The following is a 21025-nucleotide window of genomic DNA, read 5'->3' on the forward strand; positions in this document are numbered from 1 at the left end:
TGCTCCTCTGTGGTAGGACTTTGCCATTCCTTTGTCAAGAGGTAGAGTCTATTTTTCTACCCCCTTGAATTTGGGTGGGCCCCAAGACTGTTTCAGCCAATGATAGTTGGCAGAAGTGATGCTGTGCCTGTTTCAGGCATGGTTGTTTAACTGGCTTGAAAGTCCCTCTTTCTGCTTCTTGGAAGCCAGCCTCCGTGCTGTCAGAAGCCCCAGTCACGTGCAGAGGCCACATGTTAGTGTTCCTATTGATAGCTCTAGCTGAGCTCTAGGCTGACAGCCAACGTCAACTGGGTGTGTGCCCCCTTAGATGTCCATTCAGTCCATCTTTCAGATTACTGCAGCCCTAGGTGACATTTGACTGCAATGCATGAGAAACTCCAAGTGAGAAGTATCCTCATGAACCCAGTCAACCCCCAGAACCACAAGAGATAATAGTCAATTGTCGTAAGGATGCTAACTTGTGGAATGGTTTACTATGTAGCAGTAATCAGAATAGATGCACAGGTAATGTGAATAAGGATTTAGCTTTGATTATTTCTTCCAAACTATAGCAAACTGTTGCCCCACTAACATTTATTGATCTCTGTTTCCCCACTCATTTGTAATGCCACCATTTGCTAATTTTTATTATATATCTGGGGTCATGATCTCATGCTTCTGTTCTGTTTCTTTATTTAGTTTAATTAGTCTTCCTTCTGTGTTCCACAGTTTTTATTTTCAGAGCTTCATAATGTATTTACTTAATTTATTTACCTGGAAGAATTGCAATTTTGACAATTACCATTGTCAAAGCAGTGAATAAGGAAAGGCCCATTAAGACTTCACATTAAGTCAGTGCATCTCTGTCTGAGTGATGTTGCCCCTTGGGGACATTTGGCAATGACTGGACAGAGTTAAGTTTTGGTTGTCACACTGGAGGTGCTACTGTCATCTAGTAGGTAGAGGATAGAGATGCTGCTCCACATCCTAAAATGCACAGAGCACCCCTGACTCTGAAACAAAAGATTATGTGACACAAAATGTCAGGAATGCAGAGGCTAAGAAACACTGCATTAAACCTATAAAAATGTTTGGAAGAATGAACATGCCTACTATATTTCATTTTCTCACCAAGGAACATTTATATATCTGTATGTATTTATGTCTTCAGAAAAAAGTGGTTTTCTTCATATTATGTGCTATTTTTAGGAATTTTTAATTTTGTAAAATTTTTTCCATTACATTTGGGAAGTCATAATTGATGGTATATAAGAAATCTATTGCTTTTGTCATATTTATATTGTTTACCTTATTGGATTTTCTTTTCATTTATAGTAATTTTTAGTGGATTTTATTGAATTTCGTAGGTAGATAGAATTTCTGAAATTTAATTTGTTAAAAAGGGGAGAGAATAAACTCAGTATTTACTCAGAAATGTTTGTCCTGGAAGGATTTGAATGATTATTTAATCCCTTGCCTTTACTTTAGCGATGATAAATCTGAGGCCTAGAGAAGTTAAATTACCTGCTTCATGTTGCATAGTTTGTATAGCACCCTAGAATGGAAAGAAGTACAGAAAATAGCCTTTGAATGAGGGCAGTGAAAATTCTCATCATTTACATAAAAATGTAAAACTCCACACTGTGTTTAAAGCCCTTGGGATGTCGTAGAGTTGGGAATGACGTTAGACATTTTCTCCTCTGTTCCCCTCCCCCTACATTCTCTGCAATATCCTGGCAACCCCACTTTGTGTTCTTCCAGGAACAAGAACTCGACTGCAGAAAGTGTTTCCAGTTGCTTCTGATTTCTAGAAAGTTCTTCCTTTGGTTTGTTCCCGAGGCTCACACATCCCTTATGGTTGAGTGGTGTTGGAGGAAGCAGAACTTTCACCAGCTCCTAAAGTGGCAACTAACGGAGAAAAAAATTGTGTAACTTCTTAGTTGACTGGGTGAGATATGGGATTGGGAGGATTTGAGGTTCTGGTTTCTTCATATAAGACTTATGAGAACTGGGCATCCCATAAATACTTTTATATAGAATTGAATTTTATATGATGTTTTTGCATTTTCTAGTTCTTTTGTAGAGGGGCCTGTGGGTAAGTTGTTGGACCAGGGAAGACAGAATGGCCCCTTTCTGTCACCTTCCAAAGGGACCCCCCTGCTGTGGAAGGTATGAGCAGGTCTAACTAGGAACAGATGATTCTAGATGATTCTTACGCTCACTGACATAATGGAAGAGCCCTTGCATTATTTCGGATTCCTGAAGGCAGAATTTCTCTTGAGAACAAAGGCAAAGAAAGGCCACAGTGCAAAGGAATTCCCTTAGTGCATAACTGCTAATTGGACAATTGTTCTGCAGTTATTATTATGGCAGGAAATAATAGGCTTATAGCCTCACTCACTGCTTATAAACTTTCTTTAAGATGGGAATCTTTTAAAAAACTATGCTTTCAAGTTTGATATGCTTAAATTAGACTTTTTTTCCCTTTTCTTAGCTAGGTGCTTGCTGTTCCTGAACAGCCTGAATGTTGGTTCCATGACAAATTGACATTTGGCATATAAATAAACAGGCACTGGTTCTTCTAAAGCTGGTGGTATAGCTGTGGTTCTACTGAAACCTAAGCTTTAAGGAGATACGAGAACTCAAGATGAACCTCTTTTTGAAAATGTAGTTAATCAAACTCATTTTTTTTTCTCCTGAAAAATCATACATTTTGTCTGATCTGGGAGGCTGCTGGCTTTTGTATCATCTAGCTCCAAGACAAAAGGAAGAGGGGAATCTCTCTGGAGGTGTTTTCTGATTCAATTTGTGAACCGAAATGGAGTTGCTCTTTAGGTGCAGTTGTAAAGTAGGGGGTCTCTTGCCCCTTTTCATCCCTGACACCCTCCTCTGTGATTACCCCTTTTCTCCTCTAGCTCTTCAATCTCTTCATGGCTGCTCCTGTCCCAAACCCAATGCTCATTGTGTAGAAGGAGCCTGCCATCTGCCATCTTCACTCTATTTTGAAGGTGAAAAACATTTTTAACTGCCTCAGAGGTATTTGTACCATTCATCATTATTTATAACCAACAGCCCAATAGAATTAGTGGGGTACAGTAGAAAGTGGGTTTAGTGGAACACCCAAGTACTTGGATTTTTGTCCTAATTCTGCCATTAACTAGCTGTGTGACCAGGGAAAAGTCACATGACCTCTCTGTACTTGCATTTTACCATCTGTAAAATAAGGAGGTTGGACACATGATTTCTAATATTCCTTCTTGGCATATAAATCTGTGAAGTCAAAGCATGGTGGGAGCAGGGACATATCTTTTTCTCATGTCGGAAGCCCTTGCAATTGTTTCATCATCTATTTTGGCTTAAAGATCTTCTTTTAGATATGAGAGATTAAAAGTTTTCAGATGGAATCTGCAGGTGGAAAGGGGAATTAACATTTATTGAGCATCTGGTTTGTGCTGGGCCAGGTACTAGATAGTATAGGATCTCAACAAGCTAGTTGAAATGATCTGGCCAAATTTGCACCACTACAAAGCCACCGACTAAACTTGACTTCCTGGCCTGGTGACTTGGCCTGGGCATAGACTCCTCTTGCCCTCTTGCCTCCGTATGGCTGACCCCACCCACCCCTCATCCACATCTCTCTCCTCCTTATGTTAACATTTTGATTGGATAGTGAAAGCAGAGCACAACTTCCTGTCTGGGGACATCCAGTGGCTGGTTAGACTCTGCTTTTAGGTATACAGTTTTGCAAGATCAAAACTTGGACTATCAAGGCAGAATTTTAGGAAAGACCCCCTTTAGACTTTATATTGTTTTTAAGGTAGGCTGATTTCTAGTAGAAAGGGGGCCTGTAAAAGCTTGAGTTTGTCCTATGTACTTATTGCACCTGTTACATTGTGTAATTGTCTTTGTGCTCATCTGTGTGTGTGCCTGCATGTGTGCACATGTGCATGTGCCCCATGTTCTTATACCCCTAACATATATCCAGATGAACTGTGTGCACTCAAGACTATTGCTGAATAAATAGTAAGTTAGTAAATCCCTTTTATAGTTAGATGTATGCAGAGGGGCATATGATATTTCATCTCTTGTTTCTAAATATCACCATTATTATCATTATCAGTAGCTTTTTTATCATACATTTTACCAGACATCATTTTGTGCTGTGATTCTCTTGATCTCTGTTTCACCTGCTTTTACCGTGCAGTTTAATCACTGAATGAGTGAAGGAACAAATGAATTTCATGTTATGCATCACACATTCCTGAAAGTAAGAGGGGTTATGTAATAGACATTTAACTACTACTGCAAAGGTTAGACTAGTGTCATCTATTTATACTTGCATGCCTGACAATTAATGGTACCTACACAGAATAAATTAAGATGTCATAGCTGACTGTTCCTTATATATGGAAACCAAAACATTGGAGGCTGTGGGTGAGTGTGTGTTCCAGCTTTGGGAAAAGAATGGATTTCCCATTGTCCTGTGTCCTCTCCGTTTAGGAGTATTTGTCCAGTTGTGTGGAGGGTGGTGGTTAAGGGTATATGAGCTCATAGACATCTGTGTGCATTTTTTGAATTGGACTACCTGGGTTTGAACACTCACTTATAGCAAGTTACTATGTTTTTTGAACCCCAGCTTTCCTCCCCTGTAAAATGGGATGGTAATAATCAGGTTGTTGTGTGAGCTGCATAGGTTAATCCAAGTAGAGGGCCAAGCATCCTCTCTGACACCAAGTAACGTTAGCTTTCATTTCACTTTAATGTATAGGTGAATCACTGTCATTGTTATTATAATAAATAGGAGCAGCAGTTGTAATAGTATACGTTCTTCCTAAGGAAATATGATCACCATGTCGATAGCTAGGTGATCTTTACACCTCCTTTGTGGTACTTATGAATAGCTAAGAAAGGGGAGAGGAGGGAGAAGTTTGTTAGTCTCTTGTTTCCATGGAGGGAGGGCTTCACAGAAAAGGCGATGAGTCAGTTTGGAAAGGGCTACATCGATAGGAACTGTGTGTGCCACGAGGTGTGGAGTCCACCAGGTGAGGCGTGAGAGAGGAGAACAGGTTAGGACTGGCCAGGACGACAAAAAAAGAGGCAGCTCCTGCCACACTGCCCTCACTTCGCGTCTCTCAGCAATCTCCCTATTTTGTTTTATTTCATTTCATTTTTATTTTTTCCCTTATTCTAGATAATAAAATCCTATTCTCCTGTTAGCTCTCCCCCCACCTACCTGTGGAAAGAGGCCCTGTGTGAAAACATGCTACAGGTGTGGTGGGCGCATTACCTGTCCATAGACATTTTTTTTATTTTTTTTGAGACAGAGTCTCACTCTGTTGCCCGGGCTAGAGTGAGTGCCGTGGCATCAGCCTAGCTCACAGCAACCTCAAACTCCTGGGCTTAAGCGATCCTACTGCCTCAGCCTCCCGAGTAGCTGGGACTACAGGCATGTGCCACCATGCCCGGCTAATTTTTTCCATATATATTTTAGTTGGCCAGATAATTTCTTTCTATTTTTAGTAGAGATGGGGTCTCGCTCTTGCTCAGGCTGGTCTCGAACTCCTGAGCTCAAACAATCCGCCAACCTCGGCCTCCCAGAGTGCTAGGATTACAGGCGTGAGCCACCACTCCCGGCCTTGTCCATAGACATTTAGCGAGTGTCTTCCTCTGCAGGAAGCTGTGCCTGTCACTCTGGGGGTGAGGGGTGGGGAGTGAAGGCAGATAAGACACAGTCTCTGTCCTCACGGGGGCCTGCCAGTTTAGGGGGAAAGGCAAGATATAGATACATAAGCTAGAAATGATCAATAACACAAAAGATGCACAAATAACTATATTGGAGTTTAGAGGAGGGATAGAGCCCTGCAAACTTGGCATAGGAGGCAGGAATCCAGAAGGTCTGCTTCAAGGAGGAGGTGGCATTTGTGCTGATATTTGAGGGTGGGAATATGGGCGTGTGGGGGCTTGGGGGTGGGTAGTGGTCTGGGAGTTCAGGCTGCCTGGAGTAGAGTACTTATGAAGGGACTGTGGTGGGGAATTCAGGCTGGAATCAAGCCTCCTGTGAGTGCAGCAAGGAAACTGATGTAGCCAGATCGCATCCAGAATCAGCGATAATTAGTAAGAGTTTTCCTGAAGCTATTTTTGCTATAATAAGAAAAGGGGGGAGGGATTAAGAGCTCAAGCATTCCCAGTGCTCAAGTTAAATGTTAACTCCTTTGTATAATTAACGACTAACTTACTCTTTCCTATGCAAAAGAAAAAATAAGAGGGAGAAAACATAATGCCATAGTGGTAACCACCTCACTTAAAAAAAATCCTGGCTTACTTATGTGGTTGCTTACTTTCAACATAATATACATATGTAGCTATTACAGAGATATGTGCAAACTTGAACAACAGACAGTTAGATGTATCTTTGTGAATTCCCTAGGTGTCTTCTGCAGGGTTTGCAGAGAGTTAGCTATTTTTGAACGCATTCCTAGTTTAGCCATTAGAAAATTACAGGTTTTATTGGTATAAACTCAGCAGCTGAAACTGTGCTTCCAGAAAGGTGGGTGAGCTCACCCACCCACCTGCTCTGACCCAGGCCAGTTAATGACCTACCCAGTATTGTTTGCTCCGGCCAGCTCCGGCTGACTTCACCAGCAGTTCCACTTGAAGGGAGACATTGTTTCTTCTGCTGCATTTGTCCAATGCTTCCCGCTTTGCACACCAGCATTTTGCTGAATGTCCTAGCAGTCCCTGAATGTTCGTGCTGCCTGTACTTTATGAAATCACAGAGCAGGTAGTCCTAGAAATGTATGTAAAGTGCTCTGCACAGCTGCCTGAGGCCCCCAGCAAAGAGCAAGATGTAAACACCTCTATACCCACACTGGTACACAAGCAGACACTGCATATGGAAGCCCCACAGTGTGAGGACTTCTTCTAACAGTTTGAAATGTCAGTGGCCAAGCAGCCTGGGAACATGAATAATTTAACCATGGGGTACTTTTGCTGATGATGGTGATCATTTTTCAGGAAGAATAATGGTAATGTATGGCATGGAGGTACGTGGAAGAAGGGGATTAGGAATTGTAGAATTTGTGTTTGCTGTAAGAAATTAAAACATAGCATGATGTAGAACTTTAAAGCCTTATACAGTTATTACTTGCATAATGTTCATTTTAGTGAAGGAATGAATGGCCAAAGGAGATTAATTGCTATGGGCTCAAAATTTTAAATGTCAGGTGCCAGCGCAGGGTGTTTGGAAAAGAAGAGGCAGATGGTGAAATCTCTTTAATTTGGTGTAAGATCTAATGTGTTTGAAGATGCTTTGGGGCAGAAAATCAACATGGAGAAAGAATAGCAAGGTAGTTTTAAAAAGTCAAAGGGAATGAATGCTCTTCAGAATGATTGCCAAATAAAATCCTGGTACATTGTCTCTGGCCTGTTTTAAATGAGTATCGCTTGCATTCTCCTCCCCTTTGCTGTATTTATCTAGAGAATGGTTTAATTTTTATTACTAGGCTAATCCTTGGATTAAAGACATAAGAAATTCCATCTTTAGGTACGAAAATAGATGTTTGAGGTGAATTTTCTTCAGGGTTCTGTCCTCACTGGAGAGGAACCTAATTCACCATTGAGTGGATTGTGACTGCAGTGGCTAATTTAGAAATCTGTTTGCCAGATTCAGATGACTTCGATAATACTTTTGTTCTTCTCAATCTTATGTATTTGTGAATGCATTCTTGGGAAGATTGCTGCTGGGTAGTGTTGCATGTCAGAGATGAGGGAAGTTTAGTTATTAACCCTAACTGGAGGGGCAATAGGCAGCCTGTGGAATGAGGAAAGGGCCAGGCTGAAACATTTCCAAAAGGCATTTTTGCTGTTTATACTTGTTAATTATTAATATTAATTATTGATGAAAAACAGTTTTGAGTTGCATGCCACACATTGTTTAGGAATAAATTATCACATTTCTTATCTGGAACTATAGTAGACATTAAACTGTTTCAAATAATCAATAGTTATTAATTTAGTAACATTTTTACCCCTTCCTTCAACATTAAAGACAAAGTTCCATGAATTTCTGGTGCATAAGGAGTTTGTTTCATGAAGGTGCACTTGCCCCTCAGCCTTGGATAGCTTCTAACACTAAATGAATGTGTTAAGAACTGAATTTGACCAAATTAAGTCAAGAATTAAAAAGTATTTTTAAAACAAAGTACCCATCTCATGTAAGACATGTTGGTAATGTATAGGTTTTGTAGGTTAAAATTGCTAAATTAGTTGTGAATATTGTTCATGCCTTTTCAGATATGCACTCTATGATCATTTTAGTTTCTTGGAAGTGAAGCTTTTTAGGAGTTTGTGTATTTTGTAGTTTATCATATAGGTTTAACTGAAATATGTTCTGTTGAAATTCCAATGAGCAGGTGTGCACGTGATTGAAGACTCTCTGGGAGTCAGAACTGGTTGATGCTCAAGGAGAGAGAGTGAGGGGAGAGAGAGTGAGGGGAGAAAGGAAGGGAGGGAAGGGGAAAGGAGGGGAGGGGAGGAAGGGAGAGAGAAAGAGAGAGAGTTTGAGATTGGAGGTCCCTCTGGCAGACCGGAAATTGATGTGAGTTGGAGACTTTGCTCTTAGAGTCAGGCTGTAAAAGTCAATGTTTATCCTTCTTAGGCATTATGGGATTTTTGAATGTTATTAGATTCATTTGAGCCTCATTCTTAAGGACTGCATGTTGGATATCCTATGAGCTTTACTCATTTTTAGTTTTAGATTGTGTCGTTCCAGTTAATTGGCTCTACCATATATTGCAGGAGTTGTGTGCAAAGGTACTAGTCAGAGCATTGGCAACCCGAAGAGGTTTTTGCTTATAGACAATAGCACACACAGTTGAACCACCTCTACCTCTGTGCTAAGTTTTTCATTTGCAGGGGTGGCTTCCAGAGGTACCCTGTATTGGTGCATTTTCTCAGAGTAGCGGTTTAAAAACCTTACCTAAGGAGGAGTAAGATCATTCCCTGTGTCATCCGAAAGACTTGCCCACTGACCTCATCCATAGCTCGGTGTTTGATCTAAAAGCGTTGATTCCCCACTTTTTAGAGCTCCAATCTAGGATCACAGATTCTCTGGGGGATCTGGAAGGGTCTACCCTACCTTTAAGAAGGTTATGGTCAGTTAACCCTTGCTTTCAATGGGTTCACTTCACTATGGGAAGAAAATTCTGCAGTTGTTAAAAACGAAAGGACACTGCCTTTTCCAAGGAAGCTGACAGCTATTGGTTTCTCCAGAGAGGATTACTGGTGAAGGCAGTTATAAAGAACAAGTAACTCTTGTAAATGAACAACTTGTTCTTGCTTAAATATTTCCCAGAACAATACTAAAGAAATATAATACAGGTAAGTTTTGTTATGTTCTCATTGTGAGTTATGTTTACGAGAAGCAAAAAAATAGGATTAGAATTAGAGAGGAGGAAAAAAGCTTTTTCATATCAGTGGCTTATGTTTTATATCTTATGAATTCAAACCATTTATAAAATTATCTGGTTTCTTGCCCCTACTCATGACTGATTTTTTTCCTCTCTTTTTCCATCTAGAGACCTTTGAATTATTTTTATTCATAAGTGAAAAATGTATTACAGCTTTATTTCCTTTTATTAATAGTTCCTTCTTGCCCTTAACCACATCTCTGACTTTTTGGCATGTAGAGTCCAATGAACTCATGCTTAATCATGTATAAACAACCATCTAATTATATGGTTTTGAATTTTCATTTGACCGACTAAACAAAAATGACACAGAAACGAGAAACCTGACAACCTCCCTGTCTTCGGATACCTGGCCTTTCTCTCCCTCACTCTCTCTTTATGCATTTAGTAAAATGCATGTTATAACCTATCAAAAAAAATTAGTTTGCACTTGCCAAGTTTCTGAGGTAAAATTGTTCTTTTCAAGGCTACGTGTCAAAAAACAAGTATGTTGAGCTGAATTATACGTCTTGTTTTCAGATTTCTTTCGACTCTATTCTTTCCTCCTCTGGACTGAGGTGTTACTAGCATTCCTCGTGCCACTGGTGTCAGATAACAGAACAACATTCATGGGGCAAAGTTTCTCAATCTTTGTTCCCCTGAGGTACAGTGACAACTACCCCAGTTGCTCTATCGTCCCACCCTCCCCCAAACCACAGTGACACATTTTTGAAAGAAGATAGTGGGAAAATCTTTCCTAACAAAGGTGCTCACTGTGTTTAAACAAGAAGGGAGAAGTTATCCATTCTCTTTTCTTTCTCACTGGCTTGAGCCTAGAATTCTGAGGATGGAGCAAAATCTCTTCTGAATATTTAGATGGTTTCACCATAGACAGCTCAGTGTGTTTGACGGAAGATGAAAGAGAAAAGATACCACAGAAAGACAAATACTGGATGATCTTGCTTATACGTGGAATCTAAAATAGTGGAACTCATAGAAGCAGAGAGTAGAATGGTGGTTGCCAGGGGTTGGAGAGACAGGGGAAATGGGGAGATACTGGTCAAAGAGTACAAGGTTTTAGTTATGCAAGATGAATAAGTTCTGGAGATCTCACATATAGCATGGTGACCATAGTTAACAATACTGTATTGTCTACTTGAAATGTATTAAGAGGTGAGATCTTAACTTCTCACCACATGCACAGTGATGGATATGTTAACCAGCTTGATTGTGGTAAACATTTCACAATGTATGCATATATCAAATCATCACATTGTACACCTTAAATTTACACAATTTCTGTTTGTCAGTTATGCTCCAGTAAAGCTGAAAAAAGAAGAAAATGTACCTCTCTTTATTTTTTTTTTTTTCAGGATATTTTGCAAGCTGAGTATTTCAGAGAGTAGGTTTGGCTAACTAGTATTTAACAGCTATAAGAGAGAAGAAAGGGAAGGAGATACCTGTGAAATTTGGCCGGAGTGATTTGTTTCCTCACTAATCTTTCAGCCTTAAAAGATAATTTGATTTCTCAAAACATCTCTGAAACATGCATATCTTTAAGTGCTAAAATTTCGTACGCTTAGATGGGTTAGGTTTGGAAGGAAATTATGTTGATTCCATCTGAAGAATTTAGAGTTAAGATTACTGTCTAACAGTCTTCCTTATTGAAAATATTTTTGAGATCTCTTCATAATTTTTCTGCCCATTGTAAGGAGCTAATATTACCCAGTGACTTTTAGGGATTTATTGTAAGATTTTATTCCAAACTGTGGATTTGTTTCAAGGTTCATATTCCTCTCATTGTATAATAAGATCAAAGTGAGACTTCTGCCTGTAGTTGTTATTTTTGTGGTGTTATGGAATGTTTAGAACAAAGGAGAGTACATACATCCTGGCAGAGGTCAGAACTTGGTTCACCTTGGAGCAGTCAGTGAGGAAGCACTGGAACCCCCAAGTTAAGGCCTCCACTTCACTGACACTTTGATAGTTGGGGAAAGATTTTATTTCTCTCCTCGTTTACATTGAAAGCCACAGGGTCTTATGTTGCTTATGATGAGTTATTTATTCTCTTCTAAGAATTTGTATATTATTCAGGGAATAAGCTTTCAACTCAATTAGCATTCAACTTTTTATTCATATTTATTCTCAGCTGTAGTGTTCAAATTCAGACACATTACTACTCCTTTCACAAAAGTATTATTTTAGGGAGAACATAAGCCCAACTCTTAATTTAGAATTTTTCATACTGGCATCAATATGTATTATGATTGGTTTTTCATTTTGATGGGAAAGAATTTGGGTTGGAAGTGAGCACCTACTGTGTACGTCCTCGTTGTTTGACTTTTCAGATATTGTTATTTGGGAGTTATTGCTGGTACAGGATCAGAATTAGCTCTATTAGACATAGAGATAAAACAGTCATATTTACTTAATACTAACTCATGTTCCAGTCGTGTTTACAGAGATGCTTAGGTTACTTTGGTCCCCTTTAAATTTAAAAATAGCATTAAATAAAAGAAACAGAAGGGAATTACATTATGTAGGCCCCAGATGGATTGCCTGTGTGTTGAGATTTGTGATGGTAAGATTTTGTTTTTATATTTCAGTATTTTGGTTAAAGCTATGTGATTTTATACAATGACAAGTTGCTTTAGCCAAAAGGTAGGTATTTCAGCCTCTTCATCTCTCCAATTTTAAATGAATCTATAATGAGTATGACTTATTCTACCAATTCATATATATAAGAAATGGTTCTTTAAATTATTTCCTTTACATCAAAACAAATCAGATGCCAAGACTCCATCTTGCTGATTAGTGAGAAATTTAATCTCAGCTATTGCTGCTTGGGGTGCCCTGATACCCTGCCAAGGTGAGACAATATCCCAGGGTCTTTGTACAGAGCAAAACATTCTAAGATCTTTTGGTTCTTGGCCTATCAGGTTACTGCTGAGATGCCCGTTGACCAAGCCCACATGATCTCTAGGAGTCTGCTGCCCTGTGCATTGCCTGGACACAGGAAGCTTTGCTGAAGCCAGGAGCCCCAGGCCTCAAGGTCTGGCCTTTGGACCCTTGCCATGCAGCCATGCCTTCCACCTCCACTGCCTTCCTTGGGAGCTGCCTCGTTACTCTGGGGACCATCACACTGCTATTCTTCCCAGACTTTGGGCAGTCTTTTCCTGTTTTCTTCCCAAAGACACTCTCCTATTCCAGGCTCTGTGGCCTTCACAGCACCTGGAATAACCTCAGTGAATTTAGGCTAATACACAGGACTAAGAGAGGACAAATTCAAGCAGTGTCTGCTCTCAGTCCTTTTATAATAACCTTTCCTGAGACAAAGGAGCACAAAATACAAATAATAGCTTACTGAATTTTGTTTATGTACCTGAGCTGCTGAATGGGCTTTGGAGCATAGAGTCAAGAATCTATAGCCTGGAGTAATAAAGGGTATCTGGCTGATGAAACAGTTAAGGAGGACTTCTGGGGAGGAAGCTGAGTACTTTCCATGCTTAGAAGGATGGGTGACTTAATTTTTAATGCAAAAGACTGTAATCTAGCCAGGTATAGTGGCTCAGGCCTTTAATCCTAGCACTTTGGGAGGCCAAGGTGGGAGGATTGCTTGAGGCCAGGAGGCTCAAAACCAGCCTGAGCAAGAGGGAGACTCTGTCTCTACAAAAAATAGAAAAATTAGCCTGGTGTGGTGGTGAGCATCTGTAGTCCCAGCTACTCAGGAGGCTGAGGCAGGAGGATCACTTGAGCCCAGGAGTTTGAGGTTGCTGTGAGCTATGATGACACCACTGCAATGAAAGAATGTAATCTTTATAACCATTTGCCTTTTCTCCAGGTCTGATGCTTCTGGGCATTCCATCTGGACTTACAAGCCCATGTAGAATATGTAACAGAAAAACTTATGATGATACAGTGTCTCTTTGGGCAGTTCTAAGGAGTTACTATTTGGGGAAAAACAAAGTCTGGCAGTTTGTAATGATGACTGTGTAAGCTGTGCCTTTTAGATACTAAGAAGTTATATTGAATATGAAAGATTGACTGGGCTCTTGCCTGTGAACCAGCTCTTAGATACTGGAAAAAGTCCCATTCATTTATATTGAGTGGCTTAGACGACACTCCCTTCACATTGAATGTGAATGTGTGCCTATGTGTGTAACAGGAGGGAACGTGGAGAGAGGAGGGAAACTAGTAGCACTTCCAGCTGTCCAGTAATTTAGAGACGAACACATAGCAACAATTGTGTCTCTCAGGAACCTCCGTCTTTCTTCCACATCGCAACTCACACACATTTCAGAGGAACTTTTCAGCTTCATTTGTGGCCTTGAACTATACTTACTTTATGAATTTCCCTAGAAGTCATATCCTTTATGCATTCATCCAAGAAATATTTGGTGAGCACCTACCATCTGGCAGAGGGATCCCAGTCATTGCTTCATACGGTGAGGTGTCTCACCAATAGGCAGCTTTGCCATTTCTCACCCAAAGTCTGCTTTTGGTTGGCATGGGTGGGGAGAAGCAGCTTAGATTATATACAACCTGGATTTATGGAAGAAAGTTTGGAATCTAGTACTTCTTAAAGGCACTTCAACAACCCTCTCATTTGTTTTCTTAATAAGTTGGGGTTACCCTGTTTGCTCTGTTTGCCTCTGCCTGACCTGGTCTCATCCGAGATCGTGGCAGCATCTTCCTAGCTCGATTTCCTGCCTTCAGTCTTTGCTTTGCTTCCATATACGCTGAAAATAGTTAGACTGTTCTCTTCCTAATCTCTCCTCACATCACACCCATGCTTAAAAACCTGCTATATAGCTCTTTGGGGCCTCTGACCTTGGAGGTAGTGTGCAATCTGATAACACCTTTGTAAGAATATGAATGCCTACGGCTTCTGGAGTACATGCTATGTGCTGGGCACTATTCTGAGTGTTTGCATACACTGACTTATATAATACTCCAAGCAGCCTTATGAAGGTGGGAACAGGCATCATCCCCAGTTTTAAGATGAGGAAACAGAGGCACACTGAGAGTTTAAGGAACTTGCCCAGGGTCACACAGCTGGTAGGCGAGGCCATTCCAGCCCTAGTGTGTCATTGTTCACTACTTCCACCAGGCTGGCTTCGTAATACTTCCTCAGCACCTGCCCCTCGCTTCTCTTCTCCAGCCCACTCTCGTGCTGCCTCCTGCCCTCCTGCCATGAGAAGGCTCAGATCAAGTCTTACCTCTTCCACTAAGTTTCCTCCAGTTTATACGGGTTTTTTTGTTTGTTTGTTTGAGCTCTTTTTGTACTCTGCAGTAAGGCAACTCAGTTTAAGATTAGGTTTCCCAGTTGTTTCCTGTGTGAGTTAAAACTCCCTCCACCTGATCGGAAGCTCTCAGATGGAGGGCTGGCCCGGTGGCCTAAGACTCCATTAGTCTCCATTTACACCCAGTAAATGGGTGTTCATGGTCCTTGGGCAACCAAGGCAGTTTTCTTCTGTGAAAGAATGCTTTCTCCCTTCCTTCCTCTCATTCTTTTTTTTTTTTTCTGTCACCTCCCCCCTCATTCTTTCTTATATGAGTGGAAGTCTTCTGTTTTCTAGAGTAAATATGGTAATTCTACCATCACATATTTTCACAGATTAATCCACTAGATAAGCCTTGGTTGGTTTAAGCCTAGTAAATTAGATTGTAAGCAAGAATTTTCTGACTCATCTATGTATTCATACTCCCTAGAGTATATACCATAGCACAGAGCAAGGACACAATCAACGAATACCTGATCAGTAAGCAATAAATTACTAAATTGTGCCTGTACGGGTATTTCAGTTTTTCAGAGTAATTGTTTGCTTATTTAACACATATATCTGCTCTCTTCCCATGGGATTGTTCGAAAATTTGTCGAGGGAAAAGCAGTAAAATGTGCTTACATTTCCTCCTTGGTTTTCTAGGCTAATTGTTGGTGAACTTTATTTAACACTCCTGCTATACTAAGAGCCTCTATGGAGCAGAGCAGCTTTCAGTTAACTTGGCAAATCATTACAAGAGAGAACAGAAGGGTCAGCACAAGCATTCTGTACTAATTAGTTGATAATTGATGTACAATAGCTGACTGATGGGACTCTAGAATACAAACTCCGGGAATATTGTTTAATTTATCATTCCATCTTTATGAGGTGGCTCAGAACTGTGTATTCTGAATAACGTCTTATCAGAGGTGCCCAGTGGTGGGGAGCAAGACTGAGGCTTCACACATAGGAGTCCAGGGCACTGAGTGGTACAGAAAGGAATATATTTTCGAATCTCTCGGGGTATAAATGTGATTCCATTTAACGCAGGGTTAAGGTGAAATGAGTAATGCTGGTGAGTCCATACTTTGTGGACAACATTCCTGAATGCCGACTAAGGTTGGAAGAATGTTGGTGTGAAAGTTACATTCTCTGTGGGATGAGCGTGGAAGACTCAAGCCGAACTGAGGACAAGGTGGGGGGGGGGAGGGCATGATTCATGGGAATCTCCCTGCGTTCAGATTTGACCTATTTATTGGCTCACTTTGGAATGAAATTACAAAACAGACTTGATATGCCCTCCTCACTGATGTTTCATTATAAGAATGAATATGTATATTATGATATTAGGTGTGTTACTTCAGTATGAGTTTGGAGAAATTATTCTTTGTCAAAACAGGCATATCCTGATGACTTCTCTTAAGAGTATAGGGGGCAATGTGTGCCTAACCCACTCTTTAAACTTGATCTCCTAAATCTTTATCAACCAATTACGAAAACCTCAGTCTTACTCTAACTTGCTTTTGTAACCATTGCTTTCTTATGTTGTCATTCACCACCCTGTCCCCATTTTAGAACAGGACCCTGGGGCACAGAGACCTTAAGGACCTTCCCAGTATCACACAGCCAGGGAAGGCAAGAGGCAGGACTCAAACCCTGATATGTATATTTCTGTTTCCACAGCCCCGCACGTATGTATTATTAATAGGTTGAACCATATAGAAATTGCTCTTACATGATCATTTTTGACCTATTGGGAAAGCCGTTTCATGTGACCCAACCGAGTTTCAGGGGTCACCTCTTTAATGATGAATGGTTGGTTTGGTGCACTTCTTCATGGCCTGACTGTGGGCTCTGTGGGGGACTGTGTCCATCTCACTCACTGTTGTCTCCGTGGACTGTCTGGCCTGTGACATAGTGTCAGCTGAATGAACAGTAACAACCAGAAGAGCTTTGGTTACTTCTCTCCCCTGCCCTATATATATTTCATTTTTGTTTCCCCCTCCATGCCATTTGTAGAAGAACCTGTGGATAAACATAAATAGTTCTGAAGGATGCAACCTTAGCAATGATAATGGTGACATAATCAACTATTTGACTTCAAGAGAACCCTTTTAACTAATGAAGACATTAATTAAAAACATGCCCCTGCTAAGATGACCTCTCAGTTGAGAAATCTGAAAATGCAAAACGTTTGCGCTTCCCACCAGCATGCAGTGATTTTGGCTGGAATGTATGTGGTACCCAGAATGCCATCCACTCAGAGCCTCATTTGAGCAGTAAACACATTTTTAAAACATATCGTGTAGTCTCTAAAAATAAGCGGTATTTCAAAATGAAAACCAGTGCACAAGTAGTTGGCACATCTGGTAGTCAGAAAAGTTGTACGGTTTGTTTCCAGGAATGTCAAGCCAAGGAACATTCAAACTTGGCCAACTGAAAACTTTTCTTCTATCTGTGATGACACCTGGTTTTTAAAAAAATTGGCTGTAGGCTCAAAGCAGAAAGAACATTGGAAAATAGGTAGAGAATTAAACAGCATCATTTACTATCTTGTTTTGTGCAAGGAATTATAAAGGACTGTTTTGTTTTTACTTCAAGAAACTCGAGAATGGAGCAAAAAAGCAATGACAAGCATGTAACAATCATAACAATAACAACAACAATAGCAGCTAATATCTGTTGAGCACCTACTATGTGCTAGACAATGTGCTGAGTCCTCTATGTGTGTTGTTAATACTAGATGCACAATAACCTTATGAGATGTTGTTAATTTGATTTCTGTTTTGCAGATGAGAAGACAGACATAGGCACACAAATGTTAAGTAATTTGCCTGAATCATACAGCTAGCAGATCCCAGAGAGACTATCTCCAGAGCCCACACCTGAAGGCACTGTACGATTCCGAGTAGTCTGGAGGTCTAGGTGTTCATTATGTCTGACATTATGAAAAAAATTAGAGTAAGATGGCTGCATTGAGCACAGTGATTTTTGGTCAAACTTGTTTGCCTCCATGTATGAGACAAATGTGCCATTTTTGAGAACATTCTCCTAGCCGCACCTCAAACATTTACATGTTCCCAAGAAATTCACCATTCATTCTCATGCTTCCAGAATACCTACCATTTGTGATACCTGTCAGAAATTGTCACTCCTCTGTGGTTAGGTGAGGTTAAAGTTGACCAGTGAATTTGGAAGTAGGAGGTGGTATAGTGAAAATTGATGAAGATGCTGGGGAGAGAAGGATTAATGTTTCTTTATTACAGAGCAAGAAAATAATGTGAATGTACAAATCCAGGGCAGAGGGTTATACAGGCAGCCTTGACCGGTGTAGAATTCTGGCCCAGAAAGATGGATTTATAATTACTATTCCCACTGGCTTAGCAGACCTGTGCAGCTTAGCAATACTGTGAGAATACCTGGCTTGGCAATACTGTGGAGAAGCATCAGAGGATTGACTTGAGGTTGCTTTTTTTTAATGGCACTATGTTTCAAAAAAAACAGCCAGGAGGATTTCAGTGGAAATAATTTGCCAGTCTTTAATATTCACTTATAACTATCTTTTATTTTCATTCATTAATTCCAACTTCTCTGGACAGACTTTATTGTGTGCTTTATACCAGGCCCTGGGCTAGGTGCTAAGGAAGCACAGATGCCTCAAACAAGGGCTTTGTTTTCAAAAAGCAATAAAGTGTAAAATTGAAAGTTTGGCAGGGGTGTAAGCAGTCCAGTTCCTTGAAGCGTTATAGGTGCTACGGTAGATGTGTAGTAAGAGACACAGTGGGGAATGAACGGAAATACCCATCAGATCTGCCCAGTGGGTAGTGGGGGAGGGAGGTCACAGAGAAGTTGACCTCAGAGATGAACAGGCGCTCACTACGTGGAAAGTCAGGGTATGGTATTCCAGGCAGAGAAAAGAGCATGAACCAGACAAGAGTTAAAATAAATGTTTCAGCGATCTTATTGGTATGTATTGATTCTAAGGTGTGCATGTTTCCACATCACAACATCTCTGAAATCTGGACACCTTGCACTAGTTTGATTGGCAGTTAATATTCTTACTGGTACCTAGAATAATTGTATGCGTTACAATATATGGCATTTTAGATTTGATGAAATAAGGTATTAATATACTTTGCCATCAGGCAGTATTTCTTGGGTGTTGTTCCAGCTGCTATGTCTTTTTTTTAGGGGTAGATAGGCATTAATACCTTTTTATTGAAGAGGAAACAGGCATGAAGTGACTGAGTTCCTTAGATAAATATGTGACATTCAATTTGATAAAATACTTGACATTTGATATTATATTTAATAGTAATGGCTGGTAGCAATGGAACCTGGGGAGAGAATTCAGGTGTCTCATATACAGGACAAGGCTATGAACTATCACGTTGCCTTTTTCCAAGGTAAAAAGGTAGTTTGAAAATCACATGTGTGAGCTTACTGGGATTTATAAAGATATTAAATTTATGATGCATTACATAAAAATGTACCCACTACTCTTGATGTCAAGATAAAGCCTTGCTGGCACAATACTTTGTGAGTTTTGAAAACAAAGTATCTATAACTCACTGATTTTTCAAGGGACAAGGAAATGGATCAGACATAAACTTCAATGGGAGGGGTAAAGGGGGAGGTCCTGGTTTGCATACCTAGGAAAGAAAATTAAAGAAATTTCTGTTGGTGCTAATGATCTTACAAAGTATCCAAAGACTAAACCAAGCATATTAGAGCCTAAACTTAGGCACGTAGGTGTCATGAAAATATACTCTAGTAGAATCAGTTTCTGCTCTGTCATTAAATCCCTGTGTAACCTTGGGCAAGTCAATTACCACTTAGATTTTAGTTTCCCAGAAGGCTGGCAGCTAATGATGCCGTGACTCTCAGCATTTTTGAGACGTGGCTGCAGTGACGGGAACATGGGTCCTGTTTGTCCTTCGGTTTTTGGGGCTTTTGGAAGAGAATATTACAAAAGATGACAAGTAAAGGCGCTTTTTGGCTATTGATTTAATTTTGGGGAAAACAGAATAGGAAATCATGCTCCCTGGGCTAAGTGACACTTTTCCTCCTACTTTGATCCCAAATATATCAATGAAAAAGATGGGAAATTTGGTGAGAGAATTTTAAAGCTTAACTTGTTAAAAACTTAGATCATATTTATTTTTGTTTGCTAGAAATGGGAACAGAGTGTATAGTTACTGAGACTTGACCAGGTAGTTGGCAAAAAATGTTTGAAAAAGTGCATCCATGTAAAAAGAATGTCTAGAATGATTCAGCTATTATTATTATGTTTTTTATAAATGACTCATGGCAGTATTTGCCTTTCTCAAACTCTTTGCTTTTCTTTTTTCCATAACAACACAGATTCTTGTGGGTTCCTTTTTTTCCCTTTTCATTTGGGTATGTACCAAATGTTTTTACATTGAAAGATTGTTACTAATGAGAATGTAAAATCTAGGTCCAATGTGGTTACCAAGCTATTTTTCAAATGAGCGTTTTGTTTATGACTCTATCATCCTGATTTTTAAAAAAATTGGGTATATGTCCAATGATAATGTGTTGGGATGAAGAGGAAAATTCAAGAGTGCACAGAGACAGCCAGACTATATCCAAAAAGGCTCTTTGGAAGTCCAGATTTAGAATGAAGTAAACCAGTTAAACAGGTTTTTTTCAGCAGTGTCACCTTTCCTTGCTGGGTGATTCAAGATATTAGCTATTCTGGAAAAAAAAAACCAACCTGGTTTGATACAGGTAATCCTGTCTACTTACTACCTTAACCTTTTAGGTAAGGATATTATAAAGTATGATTTTTAATATAACTGGACACTTCTACATAGGAGTATAATTTAAGCACATTTTGTATGAGTGATGATTATGGAAGGATTTCTATTGTCATGCCTTTTTCATTGGAATTAGAGAAACCTTTTTAATATCACCAGTACTAAACAAAATAAAGAACTGATCTAAGGACAGTCTCTAAGGATGGGTCCTGATAGAAGCGTGCACATGTCTGTATTTACTGATTTGTGATGTAAGGGGCATGAAAGCTAACCTGATTCATTTGTTTTTAGGGGCTCTTGGCTTTGGGCCTCAGTGCAAGTCCATTGGAAAAGGCAGCTGCAACAATCTAGTGGTCACCAGCAGTCCCATGATGGTTCAGCGACTGGGACCCATTTCACCTCCAGCAAGCCAGGTCTCTACAGCATGCAACCAGATCAGTCCTAGCTTACAGAGGGCAATGAATGCAGCCAACCTGAATATACCTCCTTCAGATACCAGGTCTCAAGTTAACTTTTTTTTTCCCCCTTCTTTATGGTATAATCACACTCCACAAGT

At 40.0% G+C, this 21025-nt stretch overlaps 1 protein-coding gene across 1 annotated transcript in view; it reads left to right on the top strand.

Moving 5' to 3' along the window:
• The window catches only part of GLIS3 (GLIS family zinc finger 3), a 423786-nt gene that overhangs the window by 116640 nt on the left and 286121 nt on the right, over positions 1-21025 (top strand). The window contains 1 exon segment of the mRNA XM_045563912.1: positions 20761-20968. Within this exon segment, the coding sequence (XP_045419868.1) occupies positions 20761-20968 (208 nt within the window).

The sequence above is a fragment of the Lemur catta genome, chromosome 10 (assembly GCF_020740605.2).
Source record: "Lemur catta isolate mLemCat1 chromosome 10, mLemCat1.pri, whole genome shotgun sequence".
In the NCBI taxonomy this organism is placed as follows: domain Eukaryota; kingdom Metazoa; phylum Chordata; class Mammalia; order Primates; family Lemuridae; genus Lemur; species Lemur catta.